We start from the raw sequence: 24928 nt of genomic DNA on the forward strand, positions 1-24928 counted from the left end.
TTTCTCTAACAGCCAGAAAAACGAGGAGGCTGGCTAATGATCCGAGCCTGACAGCCAGCCCCCTTTACACACGTAACAGACACTGGAAGTGGGAAGAAGTTCTCTCCTATGTTGAAGCAAAGCCCACAGATGTCGCTGTCCACAATGTACTGGTCCCACAGACTCAAGTGGCAGCACATGGGGGTATGCTGAAATGCTTATTCCATTTAACCACAATGAAGCGCAGCTCAAAATTACCTGAAACTGCCAAAACCGCGACTCTGCTGCAAAGTCTGTGCAAACATTTCGTATTTTCTGATGTCATTGTCACTGACAGACCGGCGGGCAAAGCGCATGGCTTCCTCAAAGTGATCCCGGCGGATTTCAGGTACAGGGTCGTCTTCTTCCTGCAGCGCAGAGGACAGAAAAAGGGATCAGACACTGGACTAAAGCACAGATGTAAGAAAGCTGCTCTGCTATTTCTGCTCCGTACCATGGCTGAAGGGTTTGTCTGCCTCTCCCGCTCTTGCCTGATTTCATTCTCAATGGATTCACGGATGGCCAGCTTACACGCCCGCTGGCAGATTTCAGTCAGGTCAGCACCAGAGAAACCATTGGTCATCTTAGCCAGAAAGTCAAGATCCACATCCTATATGTAAGAGAGGTTATGGTAAAAAATACATTTTTTTAGATCTATGTATTACAAAAACACAATGTAAACCAAAATGGGTTCCATCTGGTCAGTTACTTGCCTTGGCCACTGGAGACTTCCTCAGATTTGCCTTAAGAATAGCAATGCGGGACTTCTCATCTGGCAGTGGGATGTAGATGAGCTGGTCCAGACGTCCAGGACGCAGAATGGCAGGGTCGATGATGTCGGGTCTGTTGGTGGCTCCGATGATGAAGACATTCTTCTTGGTAGACATTCCATCCATCTCTGTCAGGATTTGGTTGATAACTCTGTCGGCAGCTCCACCACCATCCCCAATATTACCCCCACGGGCCTTGGCAATGGAGTCTAATTCATCAAAGAAGAGGACACAAGGTGCAGCCTGTCGAGCCTGAAACCCAAACAAACAAGAATCAATGTGGAGATGAAGCCAGAAGATTCCTGCAGGAAGACATCAGATATCCGGTCACCGGCTCTTACCTTATCAAAGATCTCTCTGACGTTGGCTTCAGACTCTCCAAACCACATAGTGAGCAGCTCGGGGCCTTTGATTGAGATGAAGTTGGCCTGGCATTCATTGGCAATAGCCTTGGCTAACAAGGTCTTACCACATCCAGGTGGCCCATAAAACAGCACACCTTTAGATGGGGTCATCCCGAACTTCAAGAATTTGTCTGGATGCTCCACAGGATACTGAAATGACAAAAAAAAAAAAGCATGTTAGAGAAATACAAGATTTATAGCACAAATGCTGAGAAATATCAGGTGTAATGACGGGCGGAACCGAACTGAAAAAGTCCAGATTCGCGCTGTGTCAGAGTTGCCCGGGTGTTGTGCCTGGGATTCCGGGTGTTTGATCCAGATCCGACACTCGAGAAATTAAAAAAAAAAATACATAAAAGGAAATATGAAGAAAAAAAAAAAAAGAATGAAGCAAGCGCTTCATACTTTCCAAGGCTCCATCGCAGCTGTACACTGCTCCTGTGACCTCCCTGGTATACTCATCATTGCTCCTACATATGCACTGCTTTCCCTGACCAAAGGTCAGCCTGGCATGTGATTGGTTACAGTCAGATGCGCCCGCAGCCCATGTACCAGCATCTGCCTGCAACCAGTCATCGTGGCTCATTTATTCTCACCCTGGAGCTCACAGTGGGCAGTCATGCTCTATGGCTGCTCGCTGTGACTGAGATGCAGCAGAGCTGGAATCGCTGTGGGACATCGTGTGGATTACATTGGAACTGCAGGGGTGTGTTGGGGTTAATAAAGTGGTAAGAGAGGGTGTTTTTGTATTTTATTCCAAATAAAAGATTTTTCGGTGTCTGTTTATTTACTTTCCTTACAGATTAGTTATGGGGGGTGGGGGTCTCAGACACCTGCCGTCACTAATCTAGGGCTTACTAGCAACTAAGGGCTGTTATTAACCCCTTATTACCCCGACTGCCACAGCACCAGGGCAACGGGTAGAGCCGGGTAAAGCGCCAGGCTTGTCACATCTAATGGATGCGACAATCCTGGGTGGCTGCAGGTTGCTATTTTTAGGCTGGGGGCGCGACCAATAACCATGGCCCTCCCCAGTCTCAGAATACCAGCTCCCAGGCTTTATCTTGGCTCACAGAAGAACCTAAGCCAATGGTCTGTAGCATATCGCATCCAATGCTCTCGCATCTGATGCCATATGCTAGTGTAACCCCGGCCTACACTATAGACGTGCATAGAGCCTATGAATGGAAGCAACCAGCTGACACTCAGTGTGGTGGCGTCGTTGACTGCCACCAAATCACAGACACCGGTATGCAGGGAAAGCAGTGCATATTCAATGAAGGTTAATAAGCTGCTTTAGAAGTGAATGCGGCGACCTGGAAGCAGCTTGCTGCCATGACAGAACTTTGGTAAGTAGATCGCATGCACTCCTATCTCTTTTTCCTACTACCAACATTTTTAATCTCTGGATTCTAACTTATACGGGGACCGGATTCCAGATCAGAACAGGGTTAACAAAAAAAAACAAACAAAACAAAAACACAACAACAACAGGGACCTGCCGGTCCCAGTTATCTGCGAGTCCGCCCATCTCTAATAAGGCAGTGCCCCCTCCATATCTAATCTAGTATGGAACTACCTGGATGTGAGTAATCACAGCGAGACCCCTGAGTCCACATATGTCCCAAACATGTATCCCCAGCTGTGCTAAATTGTAGGTTTTACCAATACATGGGGGTTCAATTGACCAAGACATCTCACACACAAAGGCAATACTTTATGAAACCTGAGGAATGTATATCATGCAGAAAAGGACAGGTGACTTAGATCATAAAAAAAAATTGGGATCTGAGTCCTAGAAGGCCAAGCAATGAAAGCCAAAACTCTGCTTAACCCCTTCACCCCCGGCCACTAAAACACCCTAATGACCGGGCCATTTTTTGCAATTCTGACCAGTGTCACTTTGACAGGTTTTAACTCTGGAACGCTTCAACGGATCCTGGCGATTCTGAGATTGTTTTTTCGTGACATATTGTACTTCACGTCAGTGGTAAATTTAGGCCGATATTTTTTGCATTTGTGAAAATTTAGGAAATTTGGTGAAAATTTTGAAAATTTCGCAATTTTCAAACTTTGAAAATTTATGCCCATAAATCTGAGAGATATGTCACACAAAATAGTTACTAAATAACATTTCCCACTTGTCTACTTTACACCAGCGCAATTTTCGAAACAAATTTTTTTTCCGTTAGGAAGTTAGAAGGGGTCAAAGGTCATCAGCAATTTCTCATTTTTCCAACAAAATTTACAAAATAATTTTTTTTAGGGACCACATTACATTTGAGGTGACTTTGAGAGGCCTAGGTGACAGAAAATACCCAAAAGTGACCCCATTCTAAAAACTACACCCCTCACACTGCTCAAAACCACATCCAATAAGTTTATTAACCCTTTAGGTGCTTCACAGGAACCAAAGCAATGTGGAAGGAAAAAATGAAAATTTTACTTTTTAAACACAAAAGAAGGGAATTTTGTTACTTACCGTAAATTCCTTTTCTTCTAGCTCCAATTGGGAGACCCAGACGATTGGGTGTATAGCTACTGCCTCCGGAGGCCACACAAAGCATTACACTAAAAAGTGTAAGGCCCCTCCCCTTCTGGCTATACACCCCCCGTGGGATCACGGGCTGCTCAGTTTTAGTGCTAAAGCAAGAAGGAGGAAAGCCAATAACTGGTTTAAACAAATTCAATCCGAAGTAACATCGGAGAACTGAAACCGTTCAACATGAACAACATGTGTACCCGAAAAAAACAAAAATCCCGAAGGAAACAGGGCGGGTGCTGGGTCTCCCAATTGGAGCTAGAAGAAAAGGAATTTACGGTAAGTAACAAAATTCCCTTCTTCTTCGGCGCTCCATTGGGAGACCCAGACGATTGGGACGTCCAAAAGCAGTCCCTGGGTGGGTAAATTAATACCTCAAGTTAGAGCTGCAAAACAGCCCTCCCCTACGAGGAGGCAACCGCCGCCTGCAGGACTCTTCTACCTAGGCTGGCGTCCGCCGAAGCGTAGGTATGCACCTGATAATGTTTGGTGAAAGTGTGCAGACTCGACCAGGTAGCTGCCTGGCACACCTGTTGAGCCGTAGCCTGGTGTCGTAATGCCCAGGACGCACCCACGGCTCTGGTAGAATGGGCCTTCAGCCCTGATGGAACCGGAAGCCCAGCAGAACGGTAGGCTTCAAGAATTGGTTCCTTGATCCATCGAGCCAGGGTGGATTTGGAAGCCTGCGATCCTTTGCGCTTACCAGCGACAAGGACAAAGAGTGCATCCGAGCGGCGCAGGGGCGCCGTGCGGGAAATGTAGATTCTGAGTGCTCTCACGAGATCCAACAAATGCAAATCCTTTTCATACCGATGAACTGGATGAGGACAAAAGGAAGGTAAGGAGATATCCTGATTGAGATGAACAGAGGATACCACCTTAGGGAGAAACTCCTGAATCGGGCGCAGCACTACCTTGTCCTGGTGAAAAACCAGGAAGGGAGCTTTGGATGACAGCGCTGCCAGCTCGGATACCCTCCGAAGAGACGTGACCGCTACCAGAAAGGCCACTTTCTGTGAGAGTCGAGAAAGTGAAACAGCCTTCAGAGGCTCGAAGGGCGGCTTCTGGAGAGCAACTAGTACCCTGTTCAGATCCCATGGATCTAACGGCCGTTTGTACGGAGGGACGATGTGACAAACCCCCTGCAGGAACGTGCGTACCTGAGGAAGTCGTGCTAGACGCTTTTGAAAAAATACCGATAGCGCTGAGACTTGCCCTTTAAGGGAGCCGAGCGATAAGCCTTTTTCCAAACCAGATTGCAGGAAGGAAAGAAAGGTAGGCAATGCAAATGGCCAGGGGGACACTCCCTGTGCCGAGCACCAGGATAAGAAAATCTTCCACGTTCTGTGGTAGATCTTAGCAGACGTGGGCTTCCTAGCCTGTCTCATGGTGGCCACGACCCCTTGAGATAATCCTGAAGATGCTAGTATCCAGGACTCAATGGCCACACAGTCAGGTTCAGGGCCGTAGAATTCAGATGGAAAAACGGCCCTTGTGACAGTAAGTCTGGCCGGTCTGGTAGCGCCCACGGTTGGCCGACCGTGAGATGCCACAGATCCGGATACCACGACCTCCTCGGCCAGTCTGGGGCGACGAGCAGGACGCGGCGGCAATCGGACCTGATCTTGCGTAGCACTCTGGGGAAGAGTGCCAGAGGGGGAAAAACATAGGGCAGCTGGAACTGCGACCAATCTTGCACTAAGGCGTCTGCCGCCAGAGCTCTGTGATCGCGAGACCGTGCCATGAAAGTTGGGACCTTGTTGTTGTGCCGGGACGCCATTAGGTCGACGTCCGGCCTTCCCCAGCGGCGACAGATTTCCTGAAACACGTCCGGGTGAAGGGACCATTCCCCTGCGTCCATACCCTGGCGACTGAGGAAGTCCGCTTCCCAGTTTTCTACGCCGGGGATGTGAACTGCGGATATGGTGGAGGCCGTGGCTTCCACCCACATCAGAATCCGCCGGACTTCCTGGAAGGCTTGCCGACTGCGTGTCCCGCCTTGGTGGTTGATGTATGCCACCGCTGTGGAGTTGTCCGACTGAATTCGGATCTGCTTTCCTTCCAGCCACTGCTGGAAGGCTTGTAGGGCAAGATACACTGCCCTGATTTCCAGAACATTGATCTGAAGGGTGGACTCCTGCTGAGTCCACGTACCCTGAGCCCTGTGGTGGAGAAAAACTGCTCCCCACCCTGACAGACTCGCGTCTGTCGTGACCACCGCCCAGGATGGGGGTAGGAAGGACCTTCCTTGTGATAATGAGGTGGGAAGAAGCCACCATTGAAGAGAGTCCTTGGCCGTCTGGGAAAGGGAGACTTTCCTGTCCAAGGACGTCGACTTCCCGTCCCATTGGCGGAGAATGTCCCATTGAAGTGGGCGCAGATGAAACTGCGCAAACGGGACTGCCTCCATTGCTGCTACCATCTTCCCCAGGAAGTGCATGAGGCGTCTTAAGGGGTGCGACTGGCCTTGAAGGAGAGAGTGCACCCCTGTCTGTAGTGAACGCTGCTTGTCCATCGGAAGCTTCACTGTCGCTGAGAGAGTATGAAACTCCATGCCAAGATATGTTAGTGATTGGGTCGGTGACAGATTTGACTTTGAAAAGTTGATGATCCACCCGAAAGTCTGGAGAGTCTCCAGCGCAACGTTCAGGCTGTGTTGGCATGCCTCTTGAGAGGGTGCCTTGACAAGTAGATCGTCCAAGTAAGGGATCACCGAGTGTCCCTGAGAGTGCAAGACTGCTACCACTGCTGCCATGACCTTGGTGAAAACCCGTGGGGCTGTCGCCAGACTAAATGGCAGGGCTACGAACTGAAGGTGTTCGTCTCCTATAACGAAGCGTAGAAAACGCTGATGCTCTGGAGCAAATCGGCACGTGGAGATAAGCATCCTTGATGTCTATTGATGCTAGGAAATCTCCTTGAGACATCGAGGCAATGACGGAGCGGAGAGATTCCATCCGGAACCGCCTGGTTTTCACGTGCTTGTTGAGCAGTTTTAGGTCCAGAACAGGACGGAAAGAGCCGTCCTTTTTTGGCACCACAAACAGATTGGAGTAAAAACCTTGACCTCGTTCCTGAAGAGGAACAGGGATCACCACTCCTTCTGCCCTTAGAGAGCACACCGCCTGCAGAAGAGCATCGGCTCGGTCGGGATGTGGGGAAGTTCTGAAGAACCGAGGCGGAGGACGAGAACTGAACTCTATCCGGTACCCCTCCACTGTTGAGGTTTGCTTGATCTGGGCTGGGGTAAGGAAGAGTCCTTACCCTTGGACTGTTTAATGATTTCAGCCAATTGCTCACCAAACAGCCTGTCTTGAGATAATGGCAAACTGGTTAAGCATTTTTTGGAAGCAGAATCTGCTTTCCATTCCTTTAACCATAAGGCTCTGCGTAAAACCACAGAGTTGGCGGACGCCATTGACGTACGGCTGGTAGAGTCCAAGACCGCATTGATAGCGTAAGTCGCAAACGCAGACATTTGCGAGGTCAAGGACGCCACTTGCGGCACTGATGGACGTATGACAGAGTCCACCTGCGCCAGACCAGCTGAAATAGCTTGGAGTGCCCACACGGCTGCGAATGCTGGAGCAAACGACGCGCCGATAGCTTCATAGACAGATTTCAACCAAAGGTCCATCTGTCTGTCATTGGCATCTTTAAGTGAAGCCCCATCTTCCACTGCAACTATGGATCTAGCCGCAAGCCTGGAGATTGGGGGGTCCACCTTTGGACACTGGGTCCAGCGTTTGACCACGTCAGGGGGAAAGGGATAACGTGTATCCTTAAGACGTTTGGAGAAACGCTTATCTGGATAAGCATGGTGTTTCTGGACTGCTTCTCTGAAGTCAGCGTGGTCCAGAAAAGTACTCAATTTACGTTTGGGATACCTGAAATGGAATTTCTCCTGCTGTGCTGCTGCCTCCTCCGCTGGAGGAGAAATATCCAGCAGTCTATTGATGGCCGCTATAAGATCATTCACCATGGCGTCACCATCAGGGGTATCCAGGTTGAGAGCAGTCTCAGGATTAGACTCCTGATCACCTAGCTCTGTCTCATCATACAGAGAATCCTCTCGCTGAGACCCTGACCAGCGTGATGACGCCGAGGGTCTCTCCCAGCGAGCTCGCTTAGGCTGCCTGGGACTGTCGTCCGAGTCAGAGCCTTCAGCTTGTGATGCCTGGGACCCCCTTGGAGCACGGATTAGTTCCAACTGAGGGGGACCGGGGAACATTGAATCAGCAGTGCCCATGGTCTGAGTGACCGGCCTGGACTGCAAAGTTTCTAGAATTTTTGTCATAGTCACAGACATCTTATCAGCAAAAACTGCAAAGTCTGTCCCCGTCACCGGGGCAGGGTTCACAGGCGTCTCTGCCTGGGCCACTACTAGCATAGACTCCGGCTGACGAAGTGGCACAGGGACCGAACATTGCACACAATGGGGGTCAGTGGAACCTGCCGGTAGATCAGCCCCACATGCGGTACAGGCAGCATATAAAGCCCGTGCCTTGGCACCCTTGCTTTTTGCGGATGACATGCTGTTGTCTCCTCAGAGCAATATAGGGGTATAAGCCAAGAAGCGACCGTACAGTGCAATATATAGGTAGTAGTGGGGTCAGCACCTAGGTGCTGCTTACCGCCCGCTTAACAGCGGGTGTGTGGTCGCCAGAATCCCCTGTCTGGGTCTCCCAGGGCTATGTCCGTTCTCCAGCTCAGACTGCGTGCAGGAATGGCTGCCGGCGTCCTGTGAAGAGGGGCGGGCCGTGGGCGTGCTGCAGACAAAGAGCGGGAAACTGGCGTCCCACTGTGCCCAGTTGAGAGGGCTGGAGTATGTAAATAAGACTCCAGCCCTCGGCGCTGACTATTGTACAGCGTCTCTCCCCTTCCCTGACTGACAGGGCTGGGGGCGGGAACGAAACGTAACTAGGCCGCAGAAGCCGGGGACTAGATTTATAAGCGCTGCCGTCGTAAAAGCACGGTCGGCGCGAAGTCCCCGGCGCACCACAAGTCTCAGCCGCGCCGCAGTCTCCGGGGGCGGCCGGCGCGGTAGTTCCCCACACATAAACTCACTCAGCTAAGCTGCAGTGAGTATAACCCAAGCGCGCAGCGCTACTGTCCCCGGCGCACTAGAACACCCAGCAACGCTGGAGTGTGTCTGTGCCTGTCTGTACGGGGACACAGAGTACCTGAATGTTGCAGGGCCTTGTCCCCGACGGTACCCAGCTCCGTATCCAGCAGGATCTCCGGGTCTGTGGATGGAGCCCGGCCTCAGAGCCTGGAGGCCGGTAAGATCCCACTTCACCAGAGCCCTCAGGGGGATGGGGAAGGAAAACAGCATGTGGGCTCCAGCCTCCGTACCCGCAATGGGTACCTCAACCTTTACAAACACCGCCAACAAGAGTGGGGTGAGAAGGGAGCATGCTGGGGGCCCTATATGGGCCCTCTTTTCTTCCATCCGATATAGTCAGCAGCTACTGCTGACTAAACAGTGGAGCTATGCGTGGATGTCTGACCTCCTTCGCACAAAGCTTGAAAACAGAGCAGCCCGTGATCCCACGGGGGGTGTATAGCCAGAAGGGGAGGGGCCTTACACTTTTTAGTGTAATGCTTTGTGTGGCCTCCGGAGGCAGTAGCTATACACCCAATCGTCTGGGTCTCCCAATGGAGCGCCGAAGAAATGTTACTTTAGCCATAAAATTTTCATTTTTACAAGGGAGAAAAGAGAAAGTACACAATACAATTTATTGTGCATGTTCTCCTGAGTACGCCGATACCCCATATGTGGTAAAAATCAATTGTTTGGGCGCACGGCAGAGCTCGGAAGGGAAGGAGCACCATTTGAATTTTTGAACGCAAAATTAGCTGCACTCATTAGCGGACGCCATGTCGGGTTTGAAGACCCCCTGAGGTGCCTAACCAATGGAGCTCCCCCACAAGTGACCCCATTTTGGAAACTAGAGCCCTCAAATAATTTTTCTAGATGTTTGGTGAGCACTTTGAACCCCTGGGGGCTTCACAGAAGTTTATAGCGTTGAGCCGTGAAAAGAAAAAAATTTTTTTTTACCACAAAACGGTTGCTTCAACTAGGTAGCTTTTTTTTCACAAGGGTAACAGGAAAAAATGCACCATAAAATGTATTGTGCATTTTCTCCTGAGTACGCAGATACCTCATATGTGGTGGAAATCAAATGTTTGGACACACAGCAGTGCTCGGAAGGCAAGGAGCGCCATTTGAATTTTTGAGTGCAAAATTAGCTGCACTCATTAGCGGACGCCATGTCACGTTTGGAGACCCCCTATGGTGCCTAAACAGTGGAGCTCCCCCACAAGTGACACCATTTTGGAAACTAGAGCCCTCAAATAATTTTTCTAGATGTTTGGTGAGCACTTTGAACACCTGGGGGCTTCACAGAAGTTTATAGCGTTGAGCCGTGAAAAGAAGAAATTTTTTTTTTACCACAAAACGGTTGCTTCAACTAGGTAGATTTTTTTTCACAAGGCTATCAGGAAAAAATGCACCATAAAATGTATTGTGCATTTTCTCCTGAGTACGCAGATACCTCATATGTGGTGGAAAGTAATTGTTTGGGCGCATGGCGGGGCTCAGAAGAGAAGGAGCGCCATTTGACAGCAAAATTGGTTGGAATCATTAGCGGACGCCATGTCACGTTTGGAGACCCCCTATGGTGCCTAAACAGTGGAGATCCCCCACAAGTGACACCATTTTGGAAACTAGAGCCCTCAAATAATTTTTCTTTTTTTAAATCAGATCTTTTTTTATTAAATCATTAGGGATCAATACAGAGAGTATTTCACTTTTCATGTAACTGATAACAATAAACAGATAAACACATATGATTTATAAATCAGGTTCTTTCTCTGCATATATGTAAATATAATAATAGAGTTCTCAAATCATAGTTATATTATATAGCTTGAGCCTACAAACCTCGTGGCTCTACAAATAAACAAAGAAGGGAATTTTGTTTACTTACCGTAAATTCCTTTTCTTCTAGCTCCAATTGGGAGACCCAGACAATTGGGGTGTATAGCTTCTGCCTCCGGAGGCCACACAAAGTATATTACACTTAAAAGTGTAAAGCCCCTCCCCTTCTGCCTATACACCCCCCCCGTGCATCACGGGCTCCTCAGTTTTGGTGCAAAAGCAAGAAGGAGGAAAAGTTATAAATTGGTTTAAAGTAAATTCAATCCGAAGGAATTTCGGAGAACTGAAACCATTCAACATGAACAACATGTGTACACAAAGAACAGCCCGAAGGGAACAGGGGCGGGTGCTGGGTCTCCCAATTGGAGCTAGAAGAAAAGGAATTTACGGTAAGTAAACAAAATTCCCTTCTTTGTCGCTCCATTGGGAGACCCAGACAATTGGGACGTCCAAAAGCAGTCCCTGGGTGGGTAAAGTAAAACCTCGTAATAGAGCCGTAAAACGGCCCCTTCCTACAGGTGGGCAACCGCCGCCTGAAGGACTCGCCTACCTAGGCTGGCATCTGCCGAAGCATAGGTATGCACCTGATAGTGTTTCGTGAAAGAGTGCAGGCTCGACCAGGTAGCTGCCTGACACACCTGCTGAGCCGTAGCCTGGTGCCGCAAAGCCCAGGACGCACCCACGGCTCTGGTAGAATGGGCCTTCAGCCCTGAGGGAACCGGAAGCCCAGAAGATCGGTAAGCTTCGAGAATTGGTTCCTTGATCCACCGAGCCAGGGTTGATTTGGAAGCCTGTGACCCTTTACGCTGGCCAGCGACAAGGACAAAGAGTGCATCCGAGCGGCGCAGGGGCGCCGTACGAGAAATGTAGAGTCTGAGTGCTCTCACCAGATCTAACAAGTGCAAATCCCTTTCACATTGGTGAACTGCATGAGAACAAAAAGAGGGTAAGGAGATATCCTGATTGAGATGAAAGGGGGATACCACCTTAGGGAGAAATTCCGGAACCGGACGCAGAACCACCTTGTCCTGGTGAAACACCAGGAAAGGGGCTTTGCATGACAGCGCTGCTAGCTCAGACACTCTCCGAAGTGATGTGACTGCTACTAGGAAGACCACTTTCTGGGAAAGGCGTGAGAGAGAAATATCCTTCATTGGCTCGAAAGGTGGTTTCTGAAGAGCCATCAGCACCCTGTTCAGATCCCAGGGTTGTAACGGCCGCTTGTAAGGAGGGACTATGTGACAAACCCCCTGCAGGAACGTGCGTACCTGTGGAAGTCTGGCTAGGCGCTTCTGAAAAAACACAGAGAGCGCTGAGACTTGTCCCTTAAGGGAGCCGAGCGACAAACCTTTTTCCAATCCGGATTGAAGGAAGGAAAGAAAAGTGGGCAAGGCAAATGGCCAGGGAGGAAAACCCTGATCAGAGCACCAAGATAAGAATATCCTCCACGTCCTGTGGTAGATCTTGGCGGACGTTGGTTTCCTAGCCTGTCTCATAGTGGCAATGACCTCTTGAGATAACCCTGAAGACGCTAGGATCCAGGACTCAATGGCCACACAGTCAGGTTGAGGGCCGCAGAATTCAAATGGAAAAACGGCCCTTGAGACAGCAAGTCTGGTCGGTCTGGTAGTGCCCACGGTTGGCCCACCGTGAGATGCCACAGATCCGGGTACCACGACCTCCTCGGCCAGTCTGGAGCGACGAGGATGGCGCGGCGGCAGTCGGCCCTGATCTTGCGTAACACTCTGGGCAACAGTGCCAGAGGAGGAAACACATAAGGGAGTTGAAACTGCGACCAATCCTGAACTAAGGCGTCTGCCGCCAGAGCTCTGTGATCTTGAGACCGTGCCATGAATGTCGGGACCTTGTTGTTGTGCCGGGACGCCATTAGGTCGACGTCCGGCATCCCCCAGCGGCAACAGATCTCCTGAAACACGTCCGGGTGAAGGGACCATTCCCCTGCGTCCATGCCCTGGCGACTGAAAAAGTCTGCTTCCCAGTTTTCTACGCCCGGGATGTGAACTGCGGATATGGTGGAGGCTGTGGCTTCCACCCATAGCAGAATCCGCCGGACTTCCTGGAAGGCTTGCCGACTGCATGTTCCGCCTTGGTGGTTGATGTATGCCACCGCTGTGGAGTTGTCCGACTGAATTCGGATCTGCTTGCCTTCCAGCCACGGCTGGAACGCCTTTAGGGCAAGATACACTGCCCTTATCTCCAGAACATTGATCTGAAGGGAGGACTCTGGCTGAGTCCAAGTACCCTGAGCCCTGTGGTGGAGAAAGACCGCTCCCCACCCTGACAGGCTCGCGTCCGTCGTGACCACAGCCCAGGATGGGGGCAGGAAGGATTTCCCCTTCGACAGAGAAGTGGGAAGAAGCCACCACTGAAGGGAAGCCTTTGCTGCCCGAGAAAGGCAGACGTTCCTGTCGAGGGACGTCGACTTCCTGTCCCATTTGCGGAGAATGTCCCATTGAAGTGGACGCAGATGAAACTGCGCAAAAGGAACTGCCTCCATTGCTGCTACCATCTTCCCTAGGAAGTGCATGAGGCGCCTCAGGGGGTGTGACTGACCTTGAAGGAGAGATTGCACCCCTGTCTGTAGTGAACGCTGTTTGTCCAGCGGAAGCTTCACTATCGCTGAGAGAGTATGAAACTCCATGCCAAGATATGTCAGTGATTGGGCCGGTGTCAGATTTGACTTTGGAAAATTGATGATCCACCCGAAACTCTGGAGAGTCTCCAGAGCAATGTTCAGGCTGTGTTGGCATGCCACTTGAGAGGGTGCCTTGACAAGCAGATCGTCTAAGTAAGGGATCACCGAGTGTCCCTGAGAGTGCAGAACTGCTACTACTGTTGCCATGACCTTGGTGAAGACCCGTGGGGCTGTCGCCAGGCCGAAAGGCAGTGCCACGAACTGAAGGTATTCGTCCCCTATGGCGAAATGCAGGAAGCGCTGATGCTCTGGTGCAATCGGTACGTGGAGATAAGCATCTTTGATGTCGATTGATGCTAGGAAATCTCCTTGGGACATTGAGGCGATGACGGAGCGGAGCGATTCCATCCGGAACCGCCTGGTTTTTACGTGTTTGTTGAGCAGTTTTAGGTCCAGAACAGGACGGAAGGATCAGTCCTTTTTCGGCACCACAAACAAGTTGGAGTAAAAACCGTGACCCTGTTGCTGAAAAGGAACAGGGATCACCACTCCTTCTGCCTTCAGAGTGCACACCGCCTGAAGAAGAGCATCGGCTCGCTCGGGGGGCGGAGATGTTCTGAAGAATCGAGTCGGAGGACGAGAGCTGAACTCTATCCTGTAACCGTGAGACAGAATGTCTCTCACCCAACGGTCTTTTACCTGTGGCAGCCAGGCGTCGCAAAAGCGGGAAAGCCTGCCACCGACCGAGGATGCGGTGTGAGGAGGCCGAAAGTCATGAGGAGGCCGCTTTGGGAGCGGTTCCTCCGGCGGTCTTTTTAGGACGTGACTTAGACCGCCATGAATCGGAGTTCCTCTGATCCTTCAGAGGCCTTTTGGATGAGGAGAATTGAGACCTGCCCGCGGACCGAAACCTCGATTGTACCTTCCGTTGTTGAGGTCTTTTTGGTTTGGACTGGGGTAAGGATGAGTCCTTTCCCTTGGATTGTTTAATGATTTCATCCAATCGCTCACCAAACAGGCGGTCGCCAGAAAATGGCAAACCGGTTAAGAACTTTTTGGAAGCAGAGTCTGCCTTCCATTCACGTAGCCACATGGCCCTGCGGACTGCCACCGAATTGGCGGATGCTACCGCCGTACGGCTCGCAGAGTCCAGGACAGCATTAATGGCGTAGGACGCAAAACGCCGACGCCTGAGAGGTTAAGGACACCACTTGCGGAGCAGACGTACGTGTGACTGCATTAATCTGCGCATGACAAGCTGAGATAGCTTGGAGTGCCCATACGGCTGCGAATGCTGGAGCAAAAGACGCGCCGATAGCTTCATAGATGGATTTCAACCAGAGCTCCATCTGTCTGTCAGTGGCATCTTTGAGTGAAGCCCCATCTTCCACTGCAACTATGGATCTAGCCGCCAGTCTGGAGACTGGAGGATCCACCTTGGGACACTGAGCCCAGCCCTTGACAACGTCAGGGGGGAAGGGATAACGTGTATCCTTAAGGCGCTTGGAAAAACGCTTATCTGGACAAGCTCTGTGTTTCTGGACTGCCTCTCTGAAGTCGGAGTGATCCAGAAACGTACTCATTGTACGCTTGGGAAACCTGAAACGGAATTTCTCCTGCTGAGAAGCTGACTCCTCAATTGGAGGAGCTGGGGGAGAAATATTCAACACCTGATTGATGGTCGCTATAAGGTCATTCGCTATGGCGTCACCTTCAGGTGTATCTAGGTTGAGAGCGGCCTCAGGATCAGAATTCTGATCTGCTACCTCCGCTTCATCATCCAGAGAGTCCTCCTGCTGAGACCCTGAACAGTGTGATGAAGTCGAGGGAATTTCCCAGCGCGCCCGCTTAGGCGGTCTGGGACTGCGGTCCATGTCAGAGACCTCACCCTGGGACCTATGGGTCACCCCAGGAGCACTTTGCTGCTCCAACTGAGGGGGGCCTGGGGTAAATGATTCAACAGTGCCCGGGGCCTGTGTTACCGGCCTGGACTGCAAGGCTTCTAGTATCTTAGCAGACCATTTATCCATACTCTCAGACAGTTTGTCAGCAAATACTGCAAACTCCGTCCCTGTCACCTGGACAGTGGTAGCAGGTGGTTCCACCTGGGCCACCAGTAGCAGAGGCTCCGGCTGAGTAAGTGCCACAGGGGCCGAGCATTGCACACAATGAGGGTCGGTGGAACCTGCCGGTAGTATAGCCGCACATGAGGTACAGGTTGCAAAGTAAGCCTGTGCTTTGGCACCCTTGCTTTTTGCGGACGACATGCTGTTGTCTCTTCTGAGTACAATCCAGGAGGGTATATAGCCAAAAATCAACAGTGCGACCGTACAGTGTAAATGTATAGCATATAAGCATATATATATATGTACACTTCGGCACTCAGTGGGGCCAGCACCTCAGGTGCTGCTTACCGACCGCTCAAAGCGGTTGTGTGATCACCAGATTCCCTGCCTGGGCCTCCCAGAGCCGTGTTGTCTCTCCTCTCCAGCGTCAGAAGTGCTGACAGGAATGGCTGCCGGCGTTCTGTGGGGAGGAGGGGGCCGTGGGCGTGCCCCAGAAAGTGCGGGAATCTGCTGCCCCACTGTGCTGAGTGAGGGGGGGAGGAGGATACAAAGTATGCTCCAGCCCTCAGCGCTGACGTCCTGTGCAGCGTCCCGCCCTTCCCCTGACTGGCAGGCCTGGGGGCGGGAATATGCGATACTAGGCCGCAAAAGCCGGGGACTAAAGTTATAAGCGCGGCCGGCAAATAAGCGCGGTCGGCGCGGTAGTCCCCGGCGCACTAACACACCCAGCAGTGCTGCAGTGTGTATGGCACAAGCGCTCCATGCGCGGTCCCCCAAGGGGACACAGAGTACCTCACAGTAGCAGGGCCTTGTCCCTGACGATACCCGGCTCCTGTCCAGCAGATTCCCCAGGGGCTGCGGAGGGAGCACGGTCCCCGTGCCTGGAGACCGATTAGGATCCCACTTCACCCAGAGCCCTTAAGGGATGGGGAAGGAAAACAGCATGTGGCTCCTGCCTATGTACCCACAATGGGTACCTCAACCGTAACAGCACCGCCGACCAGAGTGGGGTGAGAAGGGAGCATGCCGGGGGCCCTGTTATGGGCCCTCTTTTCTTCCATCCGACATAGTCAGCAGCTGCTGCTGACTAAGATGTGGAGCTATGCGTGGATGTCAGCCTCCTTCGCACAAAGCATAAAAACTGAGGAGCCCGTGATGCACGGGGGGTGTATAGGCAGAAGGGGAGGGGCTTTACACTTTTAAGTGTAATACTTTGTGTGGCCTCCGGAGGCAGAAGCTATACACCCCAATTGTCTGGGTCTCCCAATGGAGCGACAAAGAAACTTAAATTATGCAATAATGCCTCAGACTAACAGGAACACCTCCTCCATCAGCCGTGTCGCTCCACATCATATTGCTATACTCTCCCGCCCCTCCCTCTCCGTGCAGTCATCCATGAAACCGTTCCAGTCCTCTCTCACCTCTTCATTCAAAGTCCATTTCGCCACAGAAAAAACTAGTTTTAATTCCCTTCCTCACACATGCCATCACTGCAGGCACAACAGTAACCGGTCCAGCATTGCATCCCGAACCAGTGCACTAGAGGGTAGGTACGGCAACTCCATCCATGGCCGCCAAATGTTGTAAAACTTTTTCAATGTTTTTCTTTTTAAATAAACTCCCCTTTCCAATCTTATGACGTTATTTAATTTGTTTTTGAGCTCTGGTAATGTTGGTGGTAGAGGGTCTAACCAGTGATATGCAAGTAGCTTTCTTGCTTGGTACAAGATACGTGCTATTCCCAGGGCTGTTGGAGAATCCGGATCCACTTCTCCTTCCCATAGACTCAACAGGCACAGGCGGGGCAACGGTGGTATTGTGATATGATATATTTGACCTATAAGTCCCAGGGTTTGGTTCCAGAAATCACCAATGTGTCCACACTCCCACATAACATCCATCAAATGGGCATCATCCTGTCCACACCTAACACACTGTGTGTTTGGTCTGAGTCCCATCTTAAATAGTAGACTGGGAGTTTTATATACCCTGTGGATGAGATATATTTGAGACAGCTTTTGGCACTCCGATACCGCCAGTTTAGGAACTTGTTCCAATATATCAGACCACTGGCCTTCCGTCAGGGGACCGACGTCTCGTTCCCATTTGCTTTTAACAAGCAATGGATGTGTTTCCAGATGGGCAGGTAGTAATTTTTTATATAGTTCCGAAATAAGACCCTTAGAGGACTCAGATGTAAGCAGCCTATGTAATGTTTGATTATGTGTCACTGTGACCGGGTTTGTCCTCCCCTGTCTTTCCAGTGCGTGTCTCAGCTGCAAATACTGATAAAAGAAGACATGCGGAAGGTGAAACTCCGTTCTCAGTTGTTCAAAGCTTTTAAGAGTATTATTTTGTAGTACTTGTGACACTAAATGGATCCCTTTATCCTCCCATCCTCTGAACCCTACTAATTTTTTAATTTCTGGCAAGTCGGGGTTCTGCCACAGTGGCCAGAGCTCTGTAGGTCCGCTTATCCCCAAAAGAGACTTACCCCTGTCCCACACCCGGAATATCATAGCCAGTGTGGGATATCGTGCCCCATTTATCTGTCTTTGTCCCACATCCAACCGGCAACCTGGGTACTTCCATACTGATCCCTCTCTCACTATATCACCACTGGTATCATACCCTCCTTCTTTGCCCCAACCCCTCAGATGTTGCATCTGGGAGGCTATATAGTATATATATGGGTTTGGTACCGCCAGTCCTCCCTCCCTCCTTTCCCCGCTGTAGCACTTCCAGTCGAATCCTAGCTTGCTTTTTCTTCCAAATAAGTTCCCGGAATATTGTATTAATTTTTACAAAAAATTCCCTACATATCCACACTGGAGAATTATGTATAAGGTATAGTAATTGTGGCATCATTACCATTTTAATTAAATTGGATCTGCCGACATTTGATAGCGGCAAACGGCACCAGGTATGCACTTTTGCTCTGAATCGCTGTAACAGGGGTTCCAGATTTAGGGCCTGGAAATCCTTCGGGATTGGGCTGACAATTACTCCCAGATATTTAAACTCCCGGACCACAGGAACTGGAATCTGTAAGTCCGAAAAGTCCCCCGGAAGGGGGTCCAACGGCATTAAAGCCGACTTGGACCAGTTGATTAGTAGACCAGACCTCTGTCCAAATTCCCGAATGATATTCATTGCCGGCAAAATCGAGGAACGTACCCTGTCTAAATATAGGAGTAGATCGTCTGCGTATAATGATATCTTTTGTTCCACGGCTCCACACCGAAATCCCTCTACCTCCCTGGATTTCCGTATTGCCACTGCCAACGGCTCCACTGCAGTCGCGAATAGCAAGGGTGAAAGCGGGCACCCCTGTCTAGTACCTCTTCCAAGAGGAAAAGACTCGGAGACCCTGCCATTAACCCTAACCTTTGCCACCGGTGAGTCATATAGCAGTTTTACCCAATTTATGAATCTATGTCCAAAGCCCATTTTCCGAAGTACAGCCCACATATATTCCCATTCAAGGCTATCGAACGCCTTAGCGGCGTCTAATGACAAAGAAGGGAATTTTGTTACTTACCGTAAATTCCTTTTCTTCTAGCTCTTATTGGGAGACCCAGACGATTGGGGTATAGCTACTGCCCTCTGGAGGCCACACAAAGCACTACATTAAAAGTGCAAGGCCCCTCCCCCTCTGGCTATACCCCCCCGTGGTATCACGGGTTCTCCAGTTTTAGTGCCAAAGCAAGAAGGAGGAAGCCAATAACTGGTTTAAACAAATTAACTCCGAATAACATCGGAGAACTGAAAAACCGTTCAACATGAACAACATGTGTACCCGCAAACAACAAAAAAACATCCCGAAGGACAACAGGGCGGGTGCTGGGTCTCCCAATAAGAGCTAGAAGAAAAGGAATTTACGGTAAGTAACAAAATTCCCTTCTTCTTCAGCGCTCTATTGGGAGACCCAGACGATTGGGACGTCCAAAAGCTGTCCCTGGGTGGGTAAATAAATACCTCATGTTAGAGCTGCAAAACAGCCCTCCCCTACTGGGGTGTCACTGCCGCCTGCAGGACTCTTCTACCTAAGCTGGCATCCGCCGAAGCATAGGTATGCACCTGATAATGCTTGGTGAAAGTGTGCAGACTGGACCAGGTAGCTGCCTGGCACACCTGTTGAGCCGAAGCCTGGTGACGTAATGCCCAGGACGCACCCACGGCTCTGGTGGAGTGGGCTTTTAGCCCTGAAGGAACCGGAAGCCCCGCAGAACGGTAGGCCTCTAGAATTGGTTCTTTGATCCATCGAGCCAGGGTGGCTTTAGAAGCCTGCAACCCCTTGCGCGGACCAGCGACAAGGACGAAAAGTGCATCGGCACGGCGTATGGGCGCCGTGCGGGAAATGTAGATTCTGAGTGCTCTCACCAGATCTAGCAAACGTAAGTCCTTTTCATACCGGTGAACCGGATGAGGACAAAAAGAAGGCAAGGAAATATCCTGATTAAGATGAAAAGAGGATACGACCTTAGGAAGAAACTCCGGAATGGGACGCAGCACAACCTTGTCCTGGTGGAACACCAGGAAGGGAGCCTTGGATGGCAGAGCTGCCAGCTCAGACACTCGCCGAAGCGATGTGATCGCAACAAGAAACGCCACTTTCTGCGACAGCCGAGAAAAGGAAACTTCCTTCAGAGGCTCGAAGGGCGGCTTCTGGAGAGCAACTAGTACCCTGTTCAGATCCCATGGATCTAACGGTCGCTTGTACGGGGGCACAATATGACAGACCCCCTGCAGGAACGTGCGCACCTTAGGAAGACGTGCTAGACGCTTCTGAAAAAACACGGATAGTGCCGAAACTTGCCCTTTAAGGGAGCTGAGCGACAAGCCCTTTTCTAACCCCGATTGCAGGAAGGAAAGAAACTTGGGCAATGCAAATGGCCAGGGAGACACTCCCTGAGCAGAGCACCAGGACAAGAAAATCTTCCACGTTCTGTGGTAGATCTTAGCCGAATTCGACTTTCTAGCTTGTCTCATTGTGGCAACGACTCCCTGAGATAATCCAGCAGATGCTAGGATCCAGGACTCAATGGCCACACAGTCAGGTTCAGGGCCGCAGAATTCTGATGGAAAAACGGCCCTTGGGACAGTAAGTCTGGTCGGTCTGGCAGTGACCACGGTCGACCGATCGTGAGATGCCACAGATCCGGATACCACGACCTCCTCGGCCAGTCTGGAGCGACGAGTATGACGCGGCTGCACTCGGATCTGATCTTGCGTAGCACTCTGGGCAAGAGCGCCAGAGGCGGAAACACGTATGGGAGCTGAAACTGCGACCAATCTTGAACCAAGGCGTCTGCCGCCAGAGCTCTTTGATCGCGCGACCTCGCCATGAATGCCGGGACCTTGTTGTTGTGCCGGGATGCCATTAGGTCGACGTCCGGCACTCCCCAGCGGCGACAGATTTCCTGAAACACGTCCGGGTGAAGGGACCATTCCCCTGCGTCCATGCCCTGGCGACTGAGGAAGTCTGCTTCCCAGTTTTCTACGCCTGGGATGTGAACCGCGGATATGGTGGATGCTCTGTCCTCCACCCACATTAGAATGCGCCGGACTTCTTGGAAGGCTTGCCGACTGCGCGTCCCTCCTTGGTGGTTGATGTATGCCACCGCTGTGGAGTTGTCCGATTGGATTCGGATCTGCTTTCCTTCCAGCCACTGTTGGAAGGCCAGTAGAGCAAGATACACTGCTCTGATCTCCAGAACATTGATCTGAAGGGTGGACTCCTGCGGAGTCCACGTCCCCTGAGCCCTGTGGTGGAGAAATACTGCTCCCCACCCTGACAGACTCGCATCTGTCGTGACTACTGCCCAGGATGGGGGCAGGAAGGATCTTCCCTGAGACAATGAGGTGGGAAGGAGCCACCATTGTAGGGAGTCCTTGGCCGTCTGGGAAAGCGAGACTTTCCTGTCCAGGGACGTTGACTTCCCGTCCCATTGGCGGAGAATGTCCCATTGAAGTGGGCGCAGATGAAACTGCGCAAAGGGAACTGCTTCCATGGCTGCCACCATCTTCCCTAGGAAATGCATGAGGCGCCGCAAGGGATGCAACTGGCCCTGCAGAAGAGATTGCACCCCTGTCTGTAGTGACCGCTGCTTGTCCAGCGGAAGCTTCACTATCGCTGCTAGAGTATGAAACTCCATGCCAAGATACGTTAGTGACTGAGTCGGTGATAGGATCGACTTTGGAAAGTTGATGATCCATCCGAAAGACTGTAGAGTCTCCAGCGTAGCATTCAGGCTGTGCTGACATGCCTCCTGAGAGGGAGCTTTGACCAATAAGTCGTCTAGGTAAGGGATCACCGAGTGCCCCTGAGAGTGCAAGACTGCTACCACCGCCGCCATGACCTTGGTGAAGACCCGTGGGGCTGTCGCCAGACCAAATGGAAGAGCTACGAACTGAAAATGGTCGTCTCCTATCACAAAACGTAGAAAACGTTGATGTTCTGTAGCAATTGGCACGTGGAGATAAGCATCTTTGATGTCTATTGAGGCAAGGAAGTCTCCTCTGGACATTGAGGCAATGACAGAGCGGAGGGTTTCCATCCGGAACCTCCTGGCGTGCACATGTTTGTTGAGCCGTTTTAGGTCCAGAACAGGACGGAACGAGCCGTCCTTTTTTGGAACCACAAAGAGATTGGAGTAAAACCCTTGCCCTCGTTCCTGAGGAGGGACTGGGATAACCACTCCTTCCGCTTTTAGGGAATCCACCGCCTGCAGCAGAGCATCTGCTCGGTCTGGACGTGGGGAGGTTCTGAAGAACCGAGCTGGAGGACGAGAATTGAACTCGATTCTGTACCCGCGAGACAAAATGTCCGTCACCCACCGGTCTTTGACCTGTGACATCCAAATGCCGGAAAAGCGGGAGAGCCTGCCCCCGACCGGCGATGCGGAGGGGGGGGGCTGGAAGTCATGAGGTAGCCGCTTTGGAAGCGGTACCTCCATTTGCTTTCTTGGGGCGTGTGTGAGTCCGCCACGAATCTGAGTTTCTTTGCGTCCTCTGAGTCCCTTTGGACGAGGTAAATGGTGTCTTGCCCGAACCTCGAAAGGACTGAAACCTCTGCTGCCACTTTTTCTGCTGAGGTTTGGATGTTCTGGGTTGTGGTAAAGAGGAGTCTTTACCCTTGGACTGCTTAATGATGTCAGCCAATGGCTCGCCAAACAGTCTATCTCTAGACAAAGGCAAACTGGTTAAACATTTTTTGGAACCAGCATCTGCTTTCCAGTCCTTTAACCACAAGGCTCTGCGCAAAACTACCGAATTGGCGGACGCCATTGAGGTGCGACTGGTAGATTCTAGGACCGCATTGATAGCGTAAGACGCAAACGCCGACATCTGCGTGGTAAGGTGCGCCACTTGCGGCACTGCTGGATGCATGATAGCATCCACTTTTGCTAAGCCAGCTGAAATAGCCTGGAGTGCCCATACGGCTGCGAATGCCGGAGCAAACGACGCGCCGATAGCTTCATAGACAGATTTTAACCAAAGGTCCATCTGTCTGTCATTGGCATCTTTAAGTGAAGCGCCATCCTCCACTGCAACTATGGATCTAGCTGCAAGTTTGGAAATCGGGGGGTCTACCTTTGGACACTGTGTCCAGCGCTTGACCACCTCAGGGGGGAAAGGGAAACGCGTATCTTTAGATCGTTTAGAGAAACGCCTTTCTGGGTGAGCGTCGTGCTTCTGGATTGATTCTCTGAAGTCAGAGTGATCTAACAAAGCACTCAATTTACGCTTGGGATAAAGGAAACGAAACTTCTCCTGCTCCGCAGCCGCCTCTTCTGCTGAAGGGGCTGGGGGAGAAATATCCAACAGCCTATTGATGGCTGAGATAAGGTCGTTTACCATGGCGTCCCCATCCGGGGTATCCAGGTTGAGAGGGGTTCCAGGAGTGGATTCCTGATCACTCTCATCAGACACATCACAGGGAGACTGATTGCGCTGGGACCCTGAGCAGTGTGAAGACGTCGAGGGTCTTTCCCAGCGAGCTCGCTTAGGGTGACTGGGGCCATCATCTGAGTCATAATCCTCGGCCTGTGAAGCCGGGGACCCCCCTGTGGGCTGGATACATTCCAAGTAAGGGGGACCTGAGGACAGAGGCCTCGCCGTGCCCAGAGACTGAGCCCCATGCATAGATTGCAAGGTTTCAAGGATTTTTGCCATAGACACAGACATATTATCTGCAAAAACTGCAAAGTCCGTCCCTGTCACCGGGGCAGAACTTACAAGCGTCTCAGCCTGGGTCGCTACCTCTCCTGACTCCGGCTGGCGAAGCAGCACCGGGTCGGAGCATTGCACACAATGGGGGTCATCTGAGCCTGCTGGTAGATTAGCCCCACATGCAGCACACGCAGTATACACAGCCCTTTTTGCCTTGGCCGCCTTGCGTTTTGAGGATGACATGTTGCTGCTTCCACAGAGCGATCTGGGATATGCAGCCAGAAGCGACCTCACAGTGCAAGAAATACAAAATCTATATATCTGTACACAGTACACCGATACACCGTGAGGCACTAGAGAGACCAGCACAGAAAAATCGCTTACCGCCCGCTTAAAAAAGCGGGTGTGTGGTCGCCAGATAGCCCCTAGTCCAGGTCTCCCAGAGCCTTGCGTCCTTCCTCCAGCCAGGCATGCATGTAATGGCTGCCGGCGTCTCGAGAGAGGAAGGGGGGCGGGCCCTGGGCGTTCCTGGCCAAGAGCGGGAAGCCTGCTTCCCTCTGTGCCAAGTGAGAGGGCTGGAGCATGTAAATCAGGCTCCAGCCCTCGTCGCTGCTAGCGAACAGCGTCTCTCCCCTACCCTGAATGACAGGGTGGGGGCGGGAACGAAACGGAGCTGCCGGCGTCCTAGGCCCAAAAAGCCGGGGACTAAATTTATAACCGCCGCCGCCGTAAAAGCGCGGACGGCGGATCCCCGGCGCACCACAAGTCACAGCAGCGCCGCCCGGTCCAGAGGGGGTCGGCGCTGCGTTCCCATACACAAAAAAGTCCCCCAGTAATCTGTAGGGACACCAACTCCACGTTGCGGTCCCCGGCGCACTACAACACCCAGCCAGCCCGGAGTGTGTCTGTGCCTGCCGGGGACACAGAGTACCTGTATGATGCAGGGCCTGTCCCTGATCGTACTCCTGCTCCGTCTCCATCAGGTTCTAATGGGTCTGTGGATGGAGCCCGGCGTCAGAGCTGAGAGGCCGGCAGGATCCCACTTCCACAGAGCCCTACAAGGGGATGTGGAAGGAAAACAGCATGTCAGGCTCCAGCCCTGTACCAGCAATAGGTACCTCAACCTTACAACACCATCCAGGGGTGAGAAGGGAGCATGCTGGGGACACTATATGTGTCCTCTTTTCTTCCATCCGAAACAGTCAGCAGCTACTGCTGACTAAAATCTGTGGAGCTATGCATGGAATGTCTGACCTCCTTCGCACACAAAGCTAAAACTGGAGAACCCGTGATACCACGGGGGGGTATAGCCAGAGGGGGAGGGGCCTTGCACTTTTAATGTAGTGCTTTGTGT

At 51.5% G+C, this 24928-nt stretch overlaps 1 protein-coding gene across 1 annotated transcript in view; it reads right to left on the reverse strand.

Moving 5' to 3' along the window:
• Positions 1-24928, reverse strand: part of VCP (valosin containing protein) — a 120248-nt gene that overhangs the window by 2390 nt on the left and 92930 nt on the right. The window contains exons 13-16 of the mRNA XM_075327012.1: positions 1130-1342; positions 732-1040; positions 473-628; positions 238-386 (exon numbers count right to left, since the gene is read on the reverse strand). Coding sequence (XP_075183127.1) covers positions 238-386; positions 473-628; positions 732-1040; positions 1130-1342 — 827 coding nt within the window. The remainder of the gene's footprint in view (positions 1-237; positions 387-472; positions 629-731; positions 1041-1129; positions 1343-24928) is intronic.

The sequence above is a fragment of the Anomaloglossus baeobatrachus genome, chromosome 1, assembly GCF_048569485.1.
Source record: "Anomaloglossus baeobatrachus isolate aAnoBae1 chromosome 1, aAnoBae1.hap1, whole genome shotgun sequence".
NCBI classification, from domain to species: Eukaryota; Metazoa; Chordata; class Amphibia; order Anura; family Aromobatidae; genus Anomaloglossus; species Anomaloglossus baeobatrachus.